At 36.7% G+C, this 19,606-nt stretch overlaps 1 protein-coding gene across 1 annotated transcript; it reads left to right on the top strand.

Annotated features, from left to right (window-relative positions):
• Positions 1-3,472: 3,472 nt before the first annotated feature.
• On the top strand, positions 3,473-19,365 carry spint1a (serine peptidase inhibitor, Kunitz type 1 a). Its single transcript, XM_037695442.1, has 10 exons — positions 3,473-4,179; positions 8,171-8,328; positions 8,465-8,606; positions 10,277-10,444; positions 12,592-12,621; positions 15,164-15,298; positions 15,413-15,463; positions 15,560-15,730; positions 15,840-15,902; positions 18,827-19,365. The coding sequence occupies exons 1-10, from the start codon at positions 3,786-3,788 to the stop codon at positions 18,952-18,954; spliced, it is 1,440 nt and encodes a 479-aa protein (XP_037551370.1). The 5' UTR covers positions 3,473-3,785; the 3' UTR covers positions 18,955-19,365.
• Positions 19,366-19,606: the final 241 nt, after the last annotated feature.

Here is a 19,606-nt window from a genome sequence, read left to right as displayed (position 1 = left end):
TTATCTGACAGTTTTGTTTTACTTACTGCGCCTTATAATCTGATGCGCCTTATGTATGAAAAATACGGTATATAAACTTTCTTTATCAGGATTCTGAGACTAACAAACACGTTTGCTTTGTAATGTAGCAAAGATTCAGTTTGGTTACAGGTTTGAATCAGAAGCATTCTCGTAAACAGTCAAGATTTCATCACTCCAGAGTCTAACTTCCTGTTCCTCTGCAGCTGATGTTCACCTGTGGTTGCATGACTCATGTCGGGCCTTTGCACGATGATTCACTGCAGGAATATGATCTGCATCACTTCCGTCATAAAAACAGGTTTGGGGACATGTGAGTTTAAATGATGGGTTAAAGATTACACCATATGTGGGTGAAAATGAGCAAAAAACACCAGTTTTACAATAAATAAGCTGCAGTTCCTTCTTCTGCTGTTAGTAGGATCATGCTGCCACCTTGTGGATTAGTTTACACAAACCTGGAAGGTTCAGAACGGATCCAATAAAGGCCTTGACTAAACTGAATTGATGCATATTGCTCACTGCTGGGTGGTAAACATGTGTTATTTAGCAACTCTGCATGTGTGAATAAAAGAAAAGTAGCCCAAGAAAACAACTTTCTTAGCCTTTTGTGTTTAACATGAAGTAAATGTTTATTTCACAGATTGTAGATGGGTTCTAACCTGCAGTTTGTAACATGAATTGAAAAACATGGTGCTTTTAGACATCATGACATTTGACCATTTTTAAGGATAAATAAGTTATATTACCGGATTTTCCAGCCAATAAATCGCACTGGAGTATAAGTCGCATCTGTCCAAAAATGTCTAATAATTTGTAAAAATCCATAAATACATCGCTTCGCCGTACTATGCGTCACCGCTGACAACCCAGAAATGTGGGCTGGTGTTGTGCCAAAAATCGATTGGCTGCCAAATGGCGGGAGGATTTGAACAAGATTAACACTTAAAAACAATTATTCGTTTGCTTGAAATTATAGCAAAGGTGTGTCTCAGTCTAACTTTTCCGTAATAAGTGCACTTTGACGATTAAATCAGCTGTTTTTCAAAAATAGATTCGCTGAACCACCTTAAAGCAATTATTTGTTTGATGGAAATCATAGTAAAGGTGTGTTTCAATTTAATTTTTACGTAATAAAAGGACTTAAATGGTCAAATCAGCTGTATTTCAACTAGCTTTATACATTACAAATATTTGAATATTCACCATTTGTAGGGTACTTGTGATGACAAACAGGTGCTTTTTATTTGACTTGTAGGAATCACTACTACAATAATTGTTCTGTTTGTAAATGAGTCACTTCTTTGAAAATGTTTTTTTTTTTTTACTGTTGTACGACTTTGTGTCGAACAACAGCTGCGGGTACCCAATGTTTGCACGAGTGGTCTAATTCTTCAGAGAAAATGCAGTTAACTTCTCTGAATCTTTTGCAGACTTTTGCAGAGCACACACCCACACAACACTTTCCACAGCATATATACATGTTGAGTATTTAAGAAGAAGTCAGGCTCCTGATGGCACAGAAAGTACACGATTGTAAATAGTAAGTTGTGGATTCTCTTAAGGTATTTGGGGCACAAATAATTACTTTTAGTAGCTATATGTTTCCTGCTTTTATACAGTTTATACTTTTTAATCAGTCTGCCTGATTTTATTGGCTTGAGTTTTTTTAGACACTTTTTTCTGCCTTTTAATGCAAACTTTAAAGAGTATTTGGTGAACTTTATAATTAGCAATTAGTACACATTTACTACACATTTCTGCCTTGCACATGCATCGAGCTTGATGGCAGCTATTAATGTCTAACCATGATTTCTTTGCCGTCTCCTCACCTTTAGAAAAATCAGGAAGACAAGAATAAGTAAGATGTTTAACATGCAGGCTGTGTACACATAATTAGTTTGTCCGAATGAATCATAGATTAGAGTTTATTACCCAACAAAATAAAAGTGTTACTTTAAAAACAGTCTAATATCTGGACAGAAATTAAATTTTTGGTGTTACAGCCATTTGGTATAAATCTTGTAAATGACATTCATGTGATGTGAGACATGACATGGTTTGTGTTGAAGATGTACATCCAAATATAGATTTCTGAACGTTTTGTTAAAACCTGTCCAGCTGTTCCAAGAGATGTTTTGCTAACAGAAAAGGTCAACTCCAATAGTTAATGATTTGAGCAAAAATATTGAACAGTTGCAATCTGTGTATGCGTTGGAAATCATACTCCCCTAATTTTAGCCCAACATCTGTGAAATCATCTGTTAAAAACATTTTCGATGATTAAAAATAAATAAATAAAATCAGTTGTAGATCCAATGGTCACTTTCTAAAAGTTTAAATCCAACCAGAGCTTTGTGCAGTACAGAGTTCACTGTATTTAATCACTTTAAAAATCGATTGCACATTACATTTATCTATTTATTGTGTGAATGTTTATGAAGCATTCACACTATCGTGATCCATTTTTCTTCCATGTGTTTTCGGCGCAATTCTCGTCCCAAAGTCTTCAAGTTATTTCAACAAATCATCTAATAAAATGTTCAGCTCGTTCAGGATCCTGCTATAATTTAGCCTTTTCTGCCATTTTTTTTCCTCATAGAAAATTAATAGAGCTCATTTTACATCCTTCAAATATTTAGATCTGTTTACAACCTTTTACTGCTCCTTTCACATTTTGTTCTGGTTCAGCTTCTTTCAGAGTTCCTGTGCACGTTAAAACATTTATTCAGCCATATTGAGCATGGACTTTGTTATTTATTCAGCTACTTTCAGCTTCAGCCGTTGTGTGCTCCTTTCAGATTCTTTCTGCTAATTTCAGCTACTTTTTAGCTGTTTTTGTGTTACTTAGCTTTTCAGCTAATTACACATTTTTAGCTCATTTCAGCTCCTTCCATTTCCTTCTGGTAGTTTCAGCCTCTTTCAGCTTTTTTATTTTTTGCTAATTTCAGCTTTTTTAAGCGACTTTCCTCATTTTTGTGCTCATTTCTGTTTATTTTAACCAAATTCAACAAATATGTGTTCTTTCTACTTTCTATTTTTAACTTAGTCCTGTTCTATTTCAGCTACATTTCAGCATGTTTTAGCTAATTTAAGCTGTTTTTCAGCAAGTTATCCAGCAATAAGCAATCACAATGCATTTTCGCAGGAAATGCGATTTCTTTAGTTAATTTTGGTTAAAATTGCAGCTTTCAACATGTAGTTTGTTTAAATTTAGTGGCATTTCTGGGTTTATTTCAAATTTCTTCGTGTCACTCAACACATTTTTTCACAATTCCTTAAATAATTTGTTAAGTAGTTCCCTTCTGATGAATGAGGGGGAAACCCCTTGTTTGCTGACGTGCAGTTTTGTTTGGTTGTTTTTGTTGGGAGCTTCACCCAGTAGTCCCAGCAGTCCCAGCAGGGAGTGGCAGGAGGAGTGGAATTTCACTTCCTGTATTTCTCAGGTGACTCACCTGAGAAATGTCGTTACTTGCTTCGGTTTTAGTCGACCTCAGAGTTTCACAGTGGACTTATATTCTTAAAGCTTCAGTGGAAACACCGAGTTACGTCTGTGTGGACACCAGGAAGTCAACATTTCAGTTTTAGTGGCGTTAATGGGAGTTGGGCGCTCAAGAAGGAAGCTGTCGCTTTTTTTTTTAGCTCTTAAAAAAAAGGCTTGTTTTGTAACACTTAGCTAATATATTTTTCTGTGATCGACTTTGTTTTGTTTGTAGGTGACGTGTGGACTTTATTTTGGTGGGGGTCATCTTCAGAGGACGTTTATAATGAATTTATCAATTAACTCAGGAGCGCTCGTGCTCCTGCTCGTCACTTTAACTTCGGGTCAGGACAGCGGGGACGCCTGTCTCTCTCGCTTCCAAAAGGGCCAGGACGAGTTCTTCCTGGACACCGACGAGTCCGTGAAGGACGGAGCCACGTTCCTGTCGGCGCCGAAGATGGAGCGGACCCGGGACTGCGTGGCGTCGTGCTGCAAGAACCCCCGGTGTAACGTCGCCCTGATGGAGAAGGGAGCCGAGGAGGGCCTCATCAGCTCCTGCTTCCTGTTCGACTGCCTGTACAAGCAGAAATACGCCTGCCGCTTCGTCAGGAAGAAGGGATACAGCAACTACATCCTGAACACCGTCTATCAGAACAACGTGGACCTGGAGCCTGACCGAGGTAGGACCCGACCGCCTTCAAAATAAAATGACAGTACTTGCTCCCAGGGGCGATGCTAGAATCTGACCTTTAGGGGAGCTTTGCCCCCAATGCTGACCATGTTGAATAAAATAGAAGCCATTTCTTGCGGTCTGGTGTATTTTAACGGGTTAAACATCTACGTTAATGAACATAATTAAACACTTGATTTAATAACTATTTTAGAAAGCAACAAGAAGTAGTGCTAAGCACAATACACACACCAGCAAAGATGCTACAAATGTAGCTTTCTGTTTTACATTATCCTAATATATTATTTGTACAAAATCAGTTTAGTGTTAACTGATCATACCAAACAAAGACTAAACTTGTGCAACCAGACGTTACAACATTTAAAACACACAAAACAAAGCACAGCAACCTTTTTTAAGCATTAACCTTTAATTTAACCCTTAATCATACAATGTAATTAATTCAGTTTATTTATATAGCGCCAAATCATAACAAAGTTGTCTCAGGGCACTTTACAGGAACATTCACATACATAAAAAAGCCAATTAGTAACGTTCTCCATCTAAGGAATCCAGCAGACAAGTTGAATCTTGGCTTCGTCACAGTCTCCCATCCTGAGCAAGCACAGTGGCAACAGTGGAAAGAAAAAACTCCCTTTTTAAAGGAAGAAACCTCCAGCAGAACCAGGCTCAGGACAAGCGGCTATCTGCTTTGACCGACTGGTCATTATGACAGAAAATGTAGGATTTACCTGCAGTTACCTTCATACAGATGAACATGTGGTACTTCCAGTTTATCACTGTTGTATTCAGCTGAGCATGAAGTCAGTTGTAGGGCTTTATCCATCTTTTACATTTTTTCCAGACTCTGTTTAGGTTTTGGAAATAGAATAAACTGTATTCCACCCTCAACGCTCAGGGTAACCCTGTCTGAATTACATGTTCTCCACTGACAACGTTTAACCGTTTTTTTTTTCAAAGGATTTTTCATGAAATCCCTCTGACCGCAAAGTGTTTGTTATGCTAAACCGTTTCGATTTTGCCAGAGGAAAAGGGGTGGAGCTCCTGCAGGTAAGGGGCGTTTCACTTCAGGACAAATTGAGATCACTGATTGGTCAGTTGCTGACAAGCCTGCTGGATTGATTGACAGGTGGCATTGAGGATCCGACTCGTGCAAACAAAAAAAGATTTTACTGGTCCATTTAAGTGTTGTCATTTATTCCATATTTATTCCAAATTTATTCGATATTGGTGAATGTAAGGTTTGAGAACTGTTTTCTTACAAAATCCTAATGATGGTTTCTTTAATTTTCAGGGGTGCTGAGTTAAAATTTAAGGGTGCTTGAGCACCCCCGAAAAGAGGCTAAAATCGCCAGGCTTACTCCTTAATAAATATTGTAACTTCACTGTGTTTTGTTTTCTTCTGTGTTTTTCAAGTAGAAATTAAAATTGTTTTGGTGATTCATAATATTATTTTTATTTATTTATAGTTATGGGGCAGGATAATTGACTGCCTGTGATTGTCAGTAGAGTTTTTATGTCCCCCTATCGGCGGTGATCGGAACTGCAGGCGTCTCTAATAGAATCTCAGCGGGGCAACAATAATTCTGCCCCTTTGACATGTTCTGCTGGTTTTAGCTTATTGATAAGGTCACTCCTAACATGGTGAAGATTCTCAGTCATCCAGGACATGGTAAATTAAAAAAGTTCGAGACACAAAAAAACAACTGGACTTTATTTGTAACAGAAGACATTTCACTTTTCATCTGAGGAGCTTTCTCAACTCAAAGAACATATGGGTTGGAGTTATAAAGCTGAGCTTTAACATATGCAAATTGCTCTATCTCCTCATAATAGGGGTTTGTTAGGGTCTTTTTTTAATTCGACTTGCAGTGGAGCCATTCTGGTGACATGAACAAAATTCCTGATAGGAGTGAAAATGACTGTGTATCAGGCTGCATTATACATTTTAGAAAGTTGAAATCTGAGACCACCTCTTCTGTTTAGATAGATAATGATAGATGTATACTTTATTGTCCCCAAGGGGAAATTTGTCTTGGACATAACAAAGCTTCTTCTACAATTTAATACACTACACCCAATAAAATCATGTGGACCCCACAATAAAATACAAAAATATAAACCAGCTATGACTCATTAGTGTTTAAAGATGGTTTCTCTTGTTTTACATAAATATTTACTTTAAGTTTTTTGACTTTCACATGGTCTAACCAAATGCACAATCATTGCATCTGCTGTATCTAACAGTGGAGATTTTTATGTTTAAAAACCCATTTGTGAAACTCAAACTATGAACCAAATACAGAAAACTAGGGATGCACGATATTATCGGCATGGTATCGGTATCGGCCAATATTGGTGATAAAATTAAATATCGGACATTGGCCATTCCATCAAAATAACTCACCGATATAAAAGGTGCTGGGTTTTTCTTAATATACATTATACATATTTACATATTGTTACATCATTTTCAGCCCCCTTTTTTGGCATCTGCATTTGGTAGCAGGCCAAATTGACAGACCATGCAGAATAATGTAGTATTTTAATTCCACAACAAAGAAAGCTCAAAGAAAGTCTGTATGTAGGTCTAGGGGGAAAATATTGGTATTGGTATCGGATATCAGCCAAAAATCCAATATTGTGCATCCCTACAGAAAACTAAAGACAGAGAGAAGACTCACAGTGGGACTTTTTATCCAATGTAGTAGGCTTATTTTCAGAGTCTACCTATAGATCCACCTGTGGATAATCTGTGGCGTAATGGTCACGGCTTTAAAGCAAACTGGGTGAATGCACTGTATATGCATGCACCAAGTCATTAGTTTATAGTTTTTTTTTTTAAATCAGGCAACAGAATTTGTCAATTAGAAATCCAATCCAGAAAGCTGTGTACTTTGGTTTATTTTAGCAGTTAAAATTAGAATATATTCCATTTTGTATGGGCAGGAAGCGTTCGTTTGTTAGATTCTAATTATCTGACCGGAGTCAGGAGCCACAACCTCAACCTGCAGGAGGGAGAGAGAGAAAGAAAAGCAACAACTATATTCTGACCATGTCCCCAAAAGTATTACACAGTTTGTAAAATTTGTGTGGTTGGCGATTCCTGAAACTCGTGTCAGCCGCACATATTCTCAGGAGCCACTTCTGTTTAGGACTGTGGTTCCCAAAGAGATGGAGTTGGGAGCTCAAACAACAAGGGGTCTGTGATAATTTTGAACAATCCCATTAAGTTTAAAGTTGATTGCTTTTGTCACACATTTGTCATTACGGCTTATAAAATATAAAAACAAACAGTCATAAATTGATTAATAAAACTCTGGGATATTATCAGATGGATTCAATATGACGACTACTACCAAGTGATGGTTGGTTAAAAAGTCAAAACTTTAAAAGTGTGTCTGCAAAAATTTTCTTTTGAGGTCTACCCAGCTGAAGATGGCAGCCACAGCTAATCAAGATTATGAGAGATTTTGCAATATTGCATGAAACTGCAAGTGATGTTCTTTTTTACCGGTAGTTTGACCAAACTAGCTATAACTTATTAGAATCACAACATAAGATGATCTCAGTCTTAAACAAAGGGCTTTAATTTAATCTTTTTTTCCCCTTATGTTTCAGTCAGCATCACCAGTACTTTGGATACACTTGTTTCAGTTTAAATGAGTGTAGTTAAGATACTAAAAAGTCACTTAACCTTGTCCAAATGACATGATTTAACCTTTTTTGTTGTTATCTACCAGGATGAATGAGCTTACAAGGCTTTTTTCATTGTTTTCTGCCGTGTACCGTTTACTTAAAACAGTTTGATATGTGAGGCAGCTGATTTCGAGCAGAAACCTTCAGTTTTGCATGTCTACACACGTCGGGGAAGGATGTTACCGGCATGACGGTGGTTTCTGATTCCTCCTCAGCATATTTCTGCTTCAACTGCACTTATCTAAGGATGTTTTTAAAGTTCACAATCTCTTGCCCAACAGATTTACCCGACAATCCACCAGTGGCAGACGCAGGCCAGGACCAGGTGGTCCAGCCTCAAGATAGTGTGACGTTGAACGGCATTCAGAGCAGGGATGACAAAGGCATTGAGAGCTATAAATGGGATATGCTAACAGATTATCCATACGCTCTCATTGAGGTGAGAAACTAATCAATCAGTACAAACCTGATCTTTCCTGACTTCTATGACACAATATAACTTGCATTTCATAACATGACTCGTGTTTTATGTGTCTTTATTAGATTTTTTTTTGTTGTTGTTGTTGTTTTGGTAGAAAACCAACTTCCCTGACCAGATTATTGTTTCCAATCTGACATCTGGGATGTACAAGTTCCAACTGACTGTGACGGACACCGGGGGTCAGACAGACGCCACCATGATTACCATCCTGGTCCTCACTCCCGAGCAGTCCAAGAGTGAGTGTCTTTAATAATGTACTCACAGGGAGTTAATTACATCTTAGAGTTGTCTAACATCATTTTGTTATCATCTTTAAGTGAATCAACCCCTGCAGGACACTCAGCAGAATTAAATATTCCAGTTTCTGTTGTAATGAGTCATAATCCTCTGCACTTTGCTGACTTATCTTTGGGCTCATAACATTCACAATCTGTGTTTTATGATGAAACTAGTAGAAAATTCCTGTGGGTGCATTACGATAACACCCCACAGTCTTTTATTTTTGTAAACGACACTCCAAATTCTTTAAAATTTCCTCTTGAAAATATCAGGTTGTGGAAAATGGTGGACAGGCGTGCTTTGAGATTTCCGTCTACCTTAAACGTAAAGCAGCTCGAGCAGTTTCTTCTACGTTTCACATGCTTTGGATGGATGAATGAATTCCACATTACTTTGTTCGAATCAAACCAGTCATGACATGCTTTAGCCAGTGACAACGAGGAAGCAAGATAACCGTTCTGGGCAAATATTACACAATAGTCTGATATACTACACAGGAAGGTTAGCTAGCTGCCACCTTTATCGTGGAATAAATATGAACTGTCCATGTCACCTCCTTTGAAACACCCGAGTTAAGAAAAGGCAAAAAAAGCAGTACAGTCATCGTGTTTTTACTTCTTTCCTGATACCGTCTCCTCCCCCAACTCAACAAAACCTGCTTATCTTGTTTCAGGTTGCATAATGGAAACAATTGAGTCGTGTCTCAGATTGAACTGAATAAAAGGGATTTAAGTTTTTATCCATTTTTTAAATGTTTCGTATCGGCATATAATTGCTTTTAAAGCACTAGAAGACTTTCAACTTCCCTCTGTCATTCATTAACAATCTAAAGCCTGAGAAGTGTTACCAGTTTGTTACCAGTGTCCTTCACATGGAATGGTATGCAGTGAACCTATTGGCTCATAGATAAATGGCATGACGGCAACATAAGTGAAAAAGAAGAAGTAGCTCAGACTTCCTTCAACAATTTGTTGTGGCTGTACTTTTCTGGAACGGAAGCTCTTACGTAAATGATCAACCATCAGCCACAACGAGGTGGCCTACTTCAGCTATTCTGACCAGTGTGTCTTTAGAATTGTATCCCACTTACTGCTTTTTTTCAAATCTTTTTCTGATAAACAGTTTCGTAAGTGTTTGTTCACAAGCCAGGCGTTAAGTGAAAATTAGAGAAGTTTCAGCCTGCAAACAGAAAAGGCTGATGCCAGCAAGGAGAACTATTAAGGGTTAGATAAACTGCATGCATCAGGACGTTAGATTAAACTGGTGTATGGTTCAGACAAGTGAGTCTTAAGTTATGCCATCCATTAAATATTATTTTGGAAATTATTGATGGCATCTAAATAGGTTTCATCTTCATTTACATATAGTTTTTCCTCAATTTTAATGAAGTAAACACTTAAATTCCAGATTTTCAGATAAGTTGAAGCACTTTAAGGTTGTTCAGTAAATTTGATAGCTTTTTTAAAGTCAACAAATAAATCGAGTTAAGCTGGGAATTGGCAAACTGAAGACTGAATTCTGAAACAATTTTAAATTGAAGTTTGATATGTTCGTGGGTCGATGACGTCCATTAATTAATGTATTTGTTTAATTGTATGCTAATGGTTGTTTTTGTGTGTCCTGTCAGACCACTGTATGTTTCCAATGAAAATTGGGCCATGTCGTGGTGCGTTCCCTCGCTGGTATCACAACGCTGCCTCGGGACACTGCGAGGAGTTTATTTTTGGGGGCTGCAAGGGGAATCTCAACAACTACCTCACCAAGGACGAGTGCACTAAAGCCTGCTACGACTCAGGTATTTCTGCTCCGAATTTCTAATAAAAAAAACAAAAAAACATTTTTGTTAATGAAAACACAATGCAACCTTTTTCAAATATCATAAACCCTTATTTTATTCAGTGTAGAGCATTGTGTAAATGTGTTAAATGTTTAAGCTAAGAAATTGCACCTTTTAAAATTTCTTTAAAGTAATTTTGCATTTGAGCATCACATCTCAAAAACTCTCATGCATTCCTTCATCTTTTAACAACAGTTTGTAAATATCTAGGAACTGAGGAGACCAGTTGTTGGGGTGTTTACAGGGGAATATTGTCCCGTTCTTTCCTGCTCTTGTATTAGGAGTTCAACAGTTCTGGGTCTTGACAGGATATTTTTATTGTATTTTATTGATGGTAGGAGTATATGTTTTAAACACTTAATTGATGGTGCTTTTCGCTTTCCATGACAGAGGCATAAATGCTCCTCCATACCATCAGAGAGGCAGACTTTTGAACTTTGTGCTAACAACAGCCAATTCTCCTTTTTAGTATGGAGGACTTTTGTTTATGATTTCCATTAAAAAAAGTCTAATTTTGATTCATCTGATCAGATAACAGTTTTTCATTTGCTTCAGTTAGGACTGTAACAATAACAAATTTTGCTGGGCGATTAATTGTCTCAGAAGTTATTGCGATAAACTATAATATTGTTTGAAATTTGACAATAATTAGTAATTATTGTCAAATTTAAAAAGAGATGCTGGGTAATTTGTTTTGAGTGTAGTACCTTTTTTCCACCACTGGATGGCAGTATAAGACTGTTTGAACTGAAGGATGGATAGTGAGGGAGCGAGCAGCGTGTCTCTTTAAGAAAAATGGGAGGGAGGCCCCTTGACGTGACATGGACCGTCTCTCTTTGGTTCTCAAAATGGCGGACACTTGGTGTGGTTTGAGCTCTTTAGCATAGCATTTTTCATACAAAGCTTTTAAGAATAAATCGGTAAACAAGTTCTCTGCTTCTTTTTGCAGAGAAAAAACAACTTTGTAGACAAACACACCGGTTTCAACCATAAATTTTGGAGCTTTGACAAGAAAGAGTTTTTTTTCCCCGAGGTCGGCCTGTTAGCTTAGCTCGTAGCTTAGCTTCTCAGCTTAGCTGCTTTTAACGATCCAAAAACGTGATTTTGGATCGTTAAAATACATTTTAAAGAGAAAGGGAGGGGTCAGTGAAGAGCGTCGGAGTTGAGCCTTTTGTCATCCAGTGTCTTCAGTAGAGAGAGAGACGAAGAAATGATTAAGCCGATAAATGAAAATGAGATCGATGATTTTCATTTATCAAGTGATTAATTGATTTATTGTTTATTGCGACAGGCCTATCTTCAGTCCAATTTAAATAAACTTTGGTTGAAAGAAAACCAGCAACAATTCTGGAATGTGTTCACAAATGGCTGCTTCTTTTCATGATAGAGCTTTAATCTGCTTTTGTAGAACTGCGTTTATGCAAATTTTATGGAAGTGTTCCCCATAAAGTTAAAATTCCAGAAAAATAATTGGAACTGTTTTTAAAGCAGGTTCCCTGAGGGCCCAAAGGTCACGGAAGTTCAGTGTTGACTTTCTTGAAGCTCAGAAATTTCTCCAGATTTTTCCAAACAATTTATATTATGAACTGTAGATGATGTGATGTTCAAATTCTTCCCAATTTAACATTTAATATGTTTACCATGTTTCAATGTGAGTAAATTATGAGTTTGAGATTTGCAAATCATTTTATTTTATATACGCAACATACCAACCTTTTGGATTAGGAGTTGCTAAAGAATGTAATTCTCAGGTGCTTTAAAAAAACAAACAAACTAAGTATATTCAACTTATTTACGTTTTTAAATTATTGTATATATATTAAAAACATTAGTTTTGTATTTTTTTTTATAAAGAAATGTCATTATTGTAGATTCTAATCTGTACATTTGATGTATATTTCAGTGCGATAACAGAACAGCTTGATGTCCTTTTATGACATTTATTGTCCTATTACAGCACCTGTTGTCATGTTGTGCATCAAACGTCTTTTTATTCACTAAAGGCCTGAAGAGAAGAACTTTTTAGAGTGTACATTTGTCTTATAACTATACTGTTATAACTGGTGTTATTTATTTATTTATGCTTTTGAATGTTTTTCTTTCAGGAAAAGGTGGAAGACTTCTGTTACCTCCAGGTAGGTACAATTTATTCATCTCATGGTGAACACAACATTTACCGTAAACCAGTGTAGTAGATGTGCATTTTTAATGGTAGAATTGTATTATTTAGGTGTAATTTGAATATTTGTTTTAATAACTACCATGCAGGAACAGCTTTTTATGAATATACAATTTATTTCTGTTCCAACTTTGCATTTTCCGTACTAAGAAACAGTTTTTTTAAGAGCCCCCCCAATTATACAGTTTTTAAAATGAGTGCCAGAATAAATTAAAAACAACAACTTAAGACATCACTCTTGTGATTTTGTGGACAGCCAAAACACAACCGGACAGCGCTAGGCGAGATTTTTTAATGCCATCTTATTTGACACATTTATTACTCTGAACTGTTTACATGTTGGGAGGCACGGTGGTTCAGTTTGCATGTTCTCTCCGTGCATGCGTGGATTTTCTTCGGGTACTCCGGTTTTCTGCCCACAGACCAAAAACATGCATGTTAGGCTGATTGGTAACTAAATTGTCCCTAGGTGTGAGTGAGAGTGAATGGTTGTTTGTCTCGTTTGTCTCTATGTGTCCCTGAGATGGACTGGAGACCTGTGCAGGATGTCCCCTGCCTCTCGCTGGACATGGGCACCAGTAACCCCCAGGACCTGAAAATGAAAAAGTGTGTAAAGATAATGGATGGACGGATGTTTACATGTCAAAGCCTAACCTTTGATTAAAGAGAAACTCACACAGTAGCACAAAAAAACCCTATTAACACTGTTAACTCGCTCTTTTGCTGAATCCAGAACCAAGTTTGGCATTTCACCTTCAGGAGTACATAAATAATACACTGTATTAATTTATTTTAACTGTTCTTCTTCTAAGGTGGAATGGCTGCACAACAAACAACATCACTGATTAAAAAAAAAAACTAGATTGGGGGCACAAGTTTTAGTTTATTGTTAATATTCTCTAATGCACACAAAATAATGTGAACAGGCTCAATATACACACACCCCCAAAAATAGTTCAATTCAGTTCGGTTTATTTATATAGCAGTCAAGTCACAACAGAAGTCATCTCAGGGCACTGAACAAACATTTATATATAAAAATAATAAGTTAAAATTAATTATCTGAGGAGCAGACTGCTTTGAATATATCTCCATCACAGACTCTCATCTTGAGCAAGCATGAAGGCGACCGTGGAAAGGAAAAACTCGCTCATTAGGAAGAAACCTTTAGCAGAACCAGACTCAGGACAAGCGGCCATCTGCTTCAACCAGCTGGGTTTGGTAGGAACAGATACACAATGGCAGGTCGAGAATCACATGTTAAGATAGAAATAGTATCAAATGAAAACTATTAAATTTTAACAATTCGTTTAAGAAAATGTGGTCAGTTTGTCCTCCAGTAGTCTATAGCAGCATAACAATCCAACCCCAACTATAAGATTTATCAAAAAGGAAAGTCTTAAGTCCAGTCTTAAAACTGGACAATGTGTCAGTCTTACAGACAGAAACTGGAAGTTTGTTCCACAAGAGAGGAGCCTGATAACTGGAAGATCTTTCTCCCATTCTGTTTTTGGAAACTCTAGGAACCGCAAGTAAACCTGCAGTCTGAGAGCGAAGTGCTCTGTTAGGAAAATATGGGACAATAAGATCTCTAATATAAGATGGAGCTTGGTTGTTGAGAGCTTTGTAGGTTAGAAGTAAGATTTAAAATTTTATTCTGGATTTGACAGGGAGCCAATGAAGAGAAGCTAAAACTGGAGAGAGATGATCTCTCCCACTAACTCCAGTTAAGACTCTGGCAGCAGCATTTTGGATCAACTGAAGACTTTTTAAAAGAAGAATTTGGACACCCAGATAATAAACTTTAATTTAAATGTATTTTCCACCTTGACCCCCAGCTTTTTCTTTCCATCAGTAAATAAATCAATATAAACACTGCAATAAATTTAACCCGTGCACCCAATTTCAGATTCTAAAATACCTGAAACTGCATTTTATGTAATCATTCTTCCTTTGAAGAACTGTTTTAAATAAATTATCAAAAGGCCCAAATTAAAATAACATTCATTCACGCTAATGAGTGGGAACATCTGATCACCAGTGTTGCTTTGATATATCTGTCTGCTCTGTACTTTTCTTATCCTCCGAGTCTTTATTGTAAAAGCTAGGAAGGGCTTAGCCCTGCTAGCCTGTTGATACTAGCTGTTTCTGTATGTTGTGCATAAATAAAAGTGTTTGATTAGTGGAAAAAAATTGCATTTGCCTTCAAAAATAAAGTTTTTCAACAAAGCTTTTATAACACAAGCTGTATTGCACTTGATTTACTGTAAACCAACGAGTGAAACTGTTGGCAAATGCACGAGCAGTGGAATGAAATTAGTTTTAAAGCTTTGCAAAGCCAAGTGGAGTTGCAGGTTTTGCTGCTAAGTCTCTGTAGGCTTATGGGTATGAGAAACTGGATTAACGTGGCCACGTTTGTTTCACTTGGTAACATACTCTGTTATTTATGTAATCATGAGATGGCTCCAACTGATCATTATCTCCATGTTTGTGTGCAGCAGAAGAAAAATGTGGCACTCCGTGCACCACCGAGCAGTTCATCTGCAATAATGGCTGCTGTTTGGACGCAGGCCTGGAGTGTGATGGAACCCCGCAGTGCACTGACGGCTCAGATGAGAGCAACTGCGATGAATGTAAGGACTAGTTATAGAAAACTATGCATCATTTTCACTTGAATGATTAAATGAACAGTCATACTTGCAAGCTGACAGTGCATGCTAACAAAAATCATCTTGTGTGCTGACCAGTGACGAATAAGTTTCTGATTCTGACCCAGATTCCAGTGGATGAACAGAAAGGTGATTTAAACTTCAAGTCGTCTAAAAGTTTTCTAAATTACTAGATTTGATTATGAATGTAACACAGATCCTTTCTGCTGTGTGTGTTGATGACAGTTCGCTGCACTGAGCACCCCGACACAGGAACTTGCAGGGACAGCCAGACTAAGTGGTTCTACGACCCCATCCATCAGGTCTGTTTACCCTTTAATTATGGCGGCTGCAAAGGAAACGGAAACAGATTCGACTCTGAAGAATCCTGTAAAACAACTTGCCGTAGCGTAACAAGTAGGTTAAAAAGAGCATTTCTTTGAATTTATTCTTTTTTATTTGCAATGAATCTGGAGTTATGTTCCTTTTTATTCACGGTGTTCTTCTTTTTTTGTTTTGTTTTTAGGCAAAGATGTATTTGCAAGAAAGTCGGGCCCTGAAAAACAAGAATCATCTGATAGCCAGACAGGTACATTACCTTTATTTGTCCATCCTAAAACTTAATAAACTCAAACGGGACTAACATACATTACAAACTAAAGAGAAATGAATACCATATCCTGACTTTTACATATTTTATTTCCAGACGTGTTAGAATGTTTCATCAAAATGCAAAAAAAAACCTAAATAAATAATCTGTGGTAGCTGTTTTATCAGTGTTTGCAGAGCAAGTTTTATTGTATAAAGAAAATATTTTAGATTTGGAATTTTTACCCAATACAAACTTAAGAAAATAAAAGCATAAAGAGAAGATTTGTTATGTCACCATTTTAATTTCTTTTTAAAGCTGTTTAGGAGGTGATGATACTTATTGGTATGATTTTGAAAAATGTAGATGGGTGATATATCGAGTATATTTGTGACAAAAGTTTTCCCAATATTAAAAGTAACTAATACAAAGTTATATAGAGCACTAGATAATAGAGTAGAAGTTCTATCGGCTAATTTTTAGCCCTCTGCATTTAATTCACTATAAGTTTAGCTTTTCTTAGCTTTTAACACACATCACTCCTTCCATTCCTGTCTCCTCCCATCCCATCATCTAAAAAAATGCAGCAATCTGTATTTTTTTCACTTTGTGTTTATAATAAAAAAAAAAACGAGGAAAAATATCAGTTAGTGGGCGTTGAGAGGAAACAAAATGAGCAGCATGTTTCTGAAGAAAAACAACACCGGAGCTTTCATCTGAGAGCGGTTTGAATTTAGTAAAGACTTTGAACAAACTCCACTTGATTTCTGAGACTGACTCGAGACTTTTCTTTTACGTAGTAGGATCCTGGCGTTCCTGAGCAGGAAGTTTATAGAAGTCAGTTCCGTCAGAACTACCGGGGACTTTCTAAAAGCAACTATTCGTCTTTTAAGCATCAGCATTGTTTTGTCACCGTTCAGAACTCAAGTGTCTGTGTGCACAATGATTCAGATTCATAAAAACTGTTAGCCATGCTGCTAACTCTTAAACAACCATCAGACACTACTTTCAAGAAGTGACTGAACAAAAGGGTCAGATGATGGACTCTTGGTCAGATTATAGTATTTTTTTAATCTGAAGGCCAAAGGATTAAATTATTAAATAATATCATCATCATATAGTAAGTTTAGCTGAGAGACCTGATTTCAACAAAGAATGATGACAACAATGAACAACAGCGACAACAACAGACAGTTATAAAAAGGCATACAGATTTATTTTATTTTTTTTTTTTACAAATAAGATGGCTAAAAAAAAAGTAACAAAAAACAGCTAGATTCTAAGGTGAATGTAGAAAACTAAAAACAGGAACATGTCTGCATTGGTCCCTGCCAGGAGTCCAACAGATTCTTAGAGCCATTTAGAGAGGTCAAGGTCGGTTCTCGGGGTTCTCAGACTTTTTGGGTTTAGGGACCCCCTCATAACCCTCGTGTTTATTAAATAGTTTTCCTGTATTTGTCTCTTTAATGCAATGGAAATATTTGTGTAACATAAATACTTAAGACTTGTTCTTTAATAGTGTTAATACAATTTTTATATTTTTAAGCATGGGGTATTTTTCATTCACACATTTTTTTAATTTAAACTTCAAAAGATTAGTTTTGAGGAAAATTCACAGCATCAAAAACCACTTTTAAACTTTACCTATTCCCATAATGAACATAAATGTATTGCCACTTTTTCAAAATATTATGTAAAACTCTTTGCATAAAACTGAACAGAATTGGATGGGGGGGGGTCCTCTCCCAGAAAATTTTGAATAAAGTAGATGTGATTTCATGCATTTTGGTGTATTTTAACGGGTTATTAAACATCTACATGCTTGTAAAAAAATATTATTGTTGTTTGCGGACCCCCAAGCACCGGCTCGTGGACCCCCGGGGGTCCGGGGACCCCAGTTTGAGAACCACTACTGTAGAAATATATTTTGAGCACTGGTCCTTATTTAATATTGGTCAATTTATAAAGCTCCTGGTCACAATATGCTATATTTATTTTAAATTTAAGAAGCCTATAATGACTATTCTTTTGTGATAATAGTTGCTGTTCTAAATCTGGTTATTTATCCGATGTCTGATTCTGGTGGGTGTGAAAACGGATGGCGTTGGTTTTGTGTTTTATTGTGATTCATATTTTCACTCTGGTCCATTGTCATCAAATGGTAACTGACCGTAATGGGAGGACTGGTCTTAAGATGCCCTCGAGCACTGTGCGGCTGTAAAACCACAACTTTTTTTTGTTCTGCGGCTGGTCTGACTAAAGGTCTCTCCTGCTGTTGGATTATGTGAGAGGACAGTTGCAAAGCTTGTTTTTTATTCCCGAGAGTGATCGAGTCACAGTTCACCACTGCGTTACATTACAGCGTTGAATTAATCAATAATGCAGTAATTAAGAGGATTTAAAACCATGATAAAGGTTCTTTGTCATATCTTCCAGCCCTAGTTTAAATAATCTGAACCTTGTTAACAAAGTTGGTGAAAACCATTAATTTATGTTTTAATTTCAGACATGCATTTTTTTTTTTGTGTGCACTTTATAAATATTCTCAGATATGGAGTTTGTGTGCTTAAAGTCTCTAATAAAGGGAAGCCTCACTGTTCATCAGAAAGACAAACTCCCAATTGACGGTGGACTTAAGTACCGTTTTAGTCTTCATTCCAAAATGTATATATATATATAAAAAAATTGGGTAACAATGTTGCCATTAATGTTGACCGTCACAGCTAATTAACACAAAAATGGCAACAACTCAGTCCGTTTTGCAGATATTGAGCTAAAATTTGGAGTTTTGGGTTAAAACTTTGACATGTATTGGTTTAAAAGTCAAAACGTAGTACTTTATTCCAGTTAATCTCAGAGCTTTGTTTTAAATGTTTGAAGGATTTAGACCCAGCCAACCCCAGTAATGTTTATTTATTCGACAGGGATCCTTGCGATAGCCATTCTCCTGGGTGTAGCCATCGTCATTCTCCTCGGCATCCTGGGATACTGCTGCCTGAAGAATAAGAAATCAAGTCACCAGCCTATCGGCAGCACCACCAAGGTCTACTGAGCCTCAACTTCACCCCCATCATGATAGATTATTATATTGACTGCTCAGAATAACTAGAGAAGTGTGTTTAAAGACTGGAGGAGATGCATCTTTTATTTAGTCCTTATGTGGATGGTTTTCTTTGAGACAACGTTAACAGAAGACCGAGTCTTCACTAACAAAACGTGATGTTTTGATTTTAACACCGCAGCTGACATCAGTCGGTTTCTGATGTTTGAAGCTCAGGTCAAATGAAAAAGATTCAGTTTGTTGTCGAGGCAGTTAGTTTCAGCTAATCCTCCCATAGAAATTCAGATATATTTGATTTTTTTTTTTTCTTCCTTCTAAGCCTTTTTATTTTCAGTGATGAGAATCATTTATTTTATTTTATTTTTTTGTAAAAGACAAGTCCATCATGACTTTTACCTCAAACGCACTATTTTTTTTGTTGCCTCAAAACATTCTAAGAAATGTTGATGTGTACAGTTAATTATGTCAATTGCACATCTCAGTTCTGCCAACTTCTAAACTTGTTTATCTGTATTTAGTGTTACATTCTGCTGGATTTCACCTGGATGCAGAATATTGTACATACGTTTGAATTTAGTAAGACATATTTTTCTTGGAGGTGATTTTATCAGTGATTTTTACACATTTTATTCTTTTTAGAACA

The sequence above is a fragment of the Nematolebias whitei genome, chromosome 21 (assembly GCF_014905685.2).
Source record: "Nematolebias whitei isolate Nwh7 chromosome 21, NemWhi1, whole genome shotgun sequence".
NCBI classification, from domain to species: Eukaryota; Metazoa; Chordata; class Actinopteri; order Cyprinodontiformes; family Rivulidae; genus Nematolebias; species Nematolebias whitei.
This window is presented reverse-complemented; position numbering and strand designations above follow the sequence as displayed.

Bases quoted from the DNA above. Each gene is read 5' to 3' on its own strand.
- spint1a (XM_037695442.1), top strand. From the start codon at position 3,786: ATGAATTTATCAATTAACTCAGGAGCGCTCGTGCTCCTGCTCGTCACT. The intron at 12,622-15,163 runs GTAGGTACAATT...GTTTGTGTGCAG, and splicing joins AAGACTTCTGTTACCTCCAG to CAGAAGAAAAATGTGGCACT. The intron at 15,903-18,826 runs GTACATTACCTT...TTTATTCGACAG, and splicing joins ATCATCTGATAGCCAGACAG to GGATCCTTGCGATAGCCATT.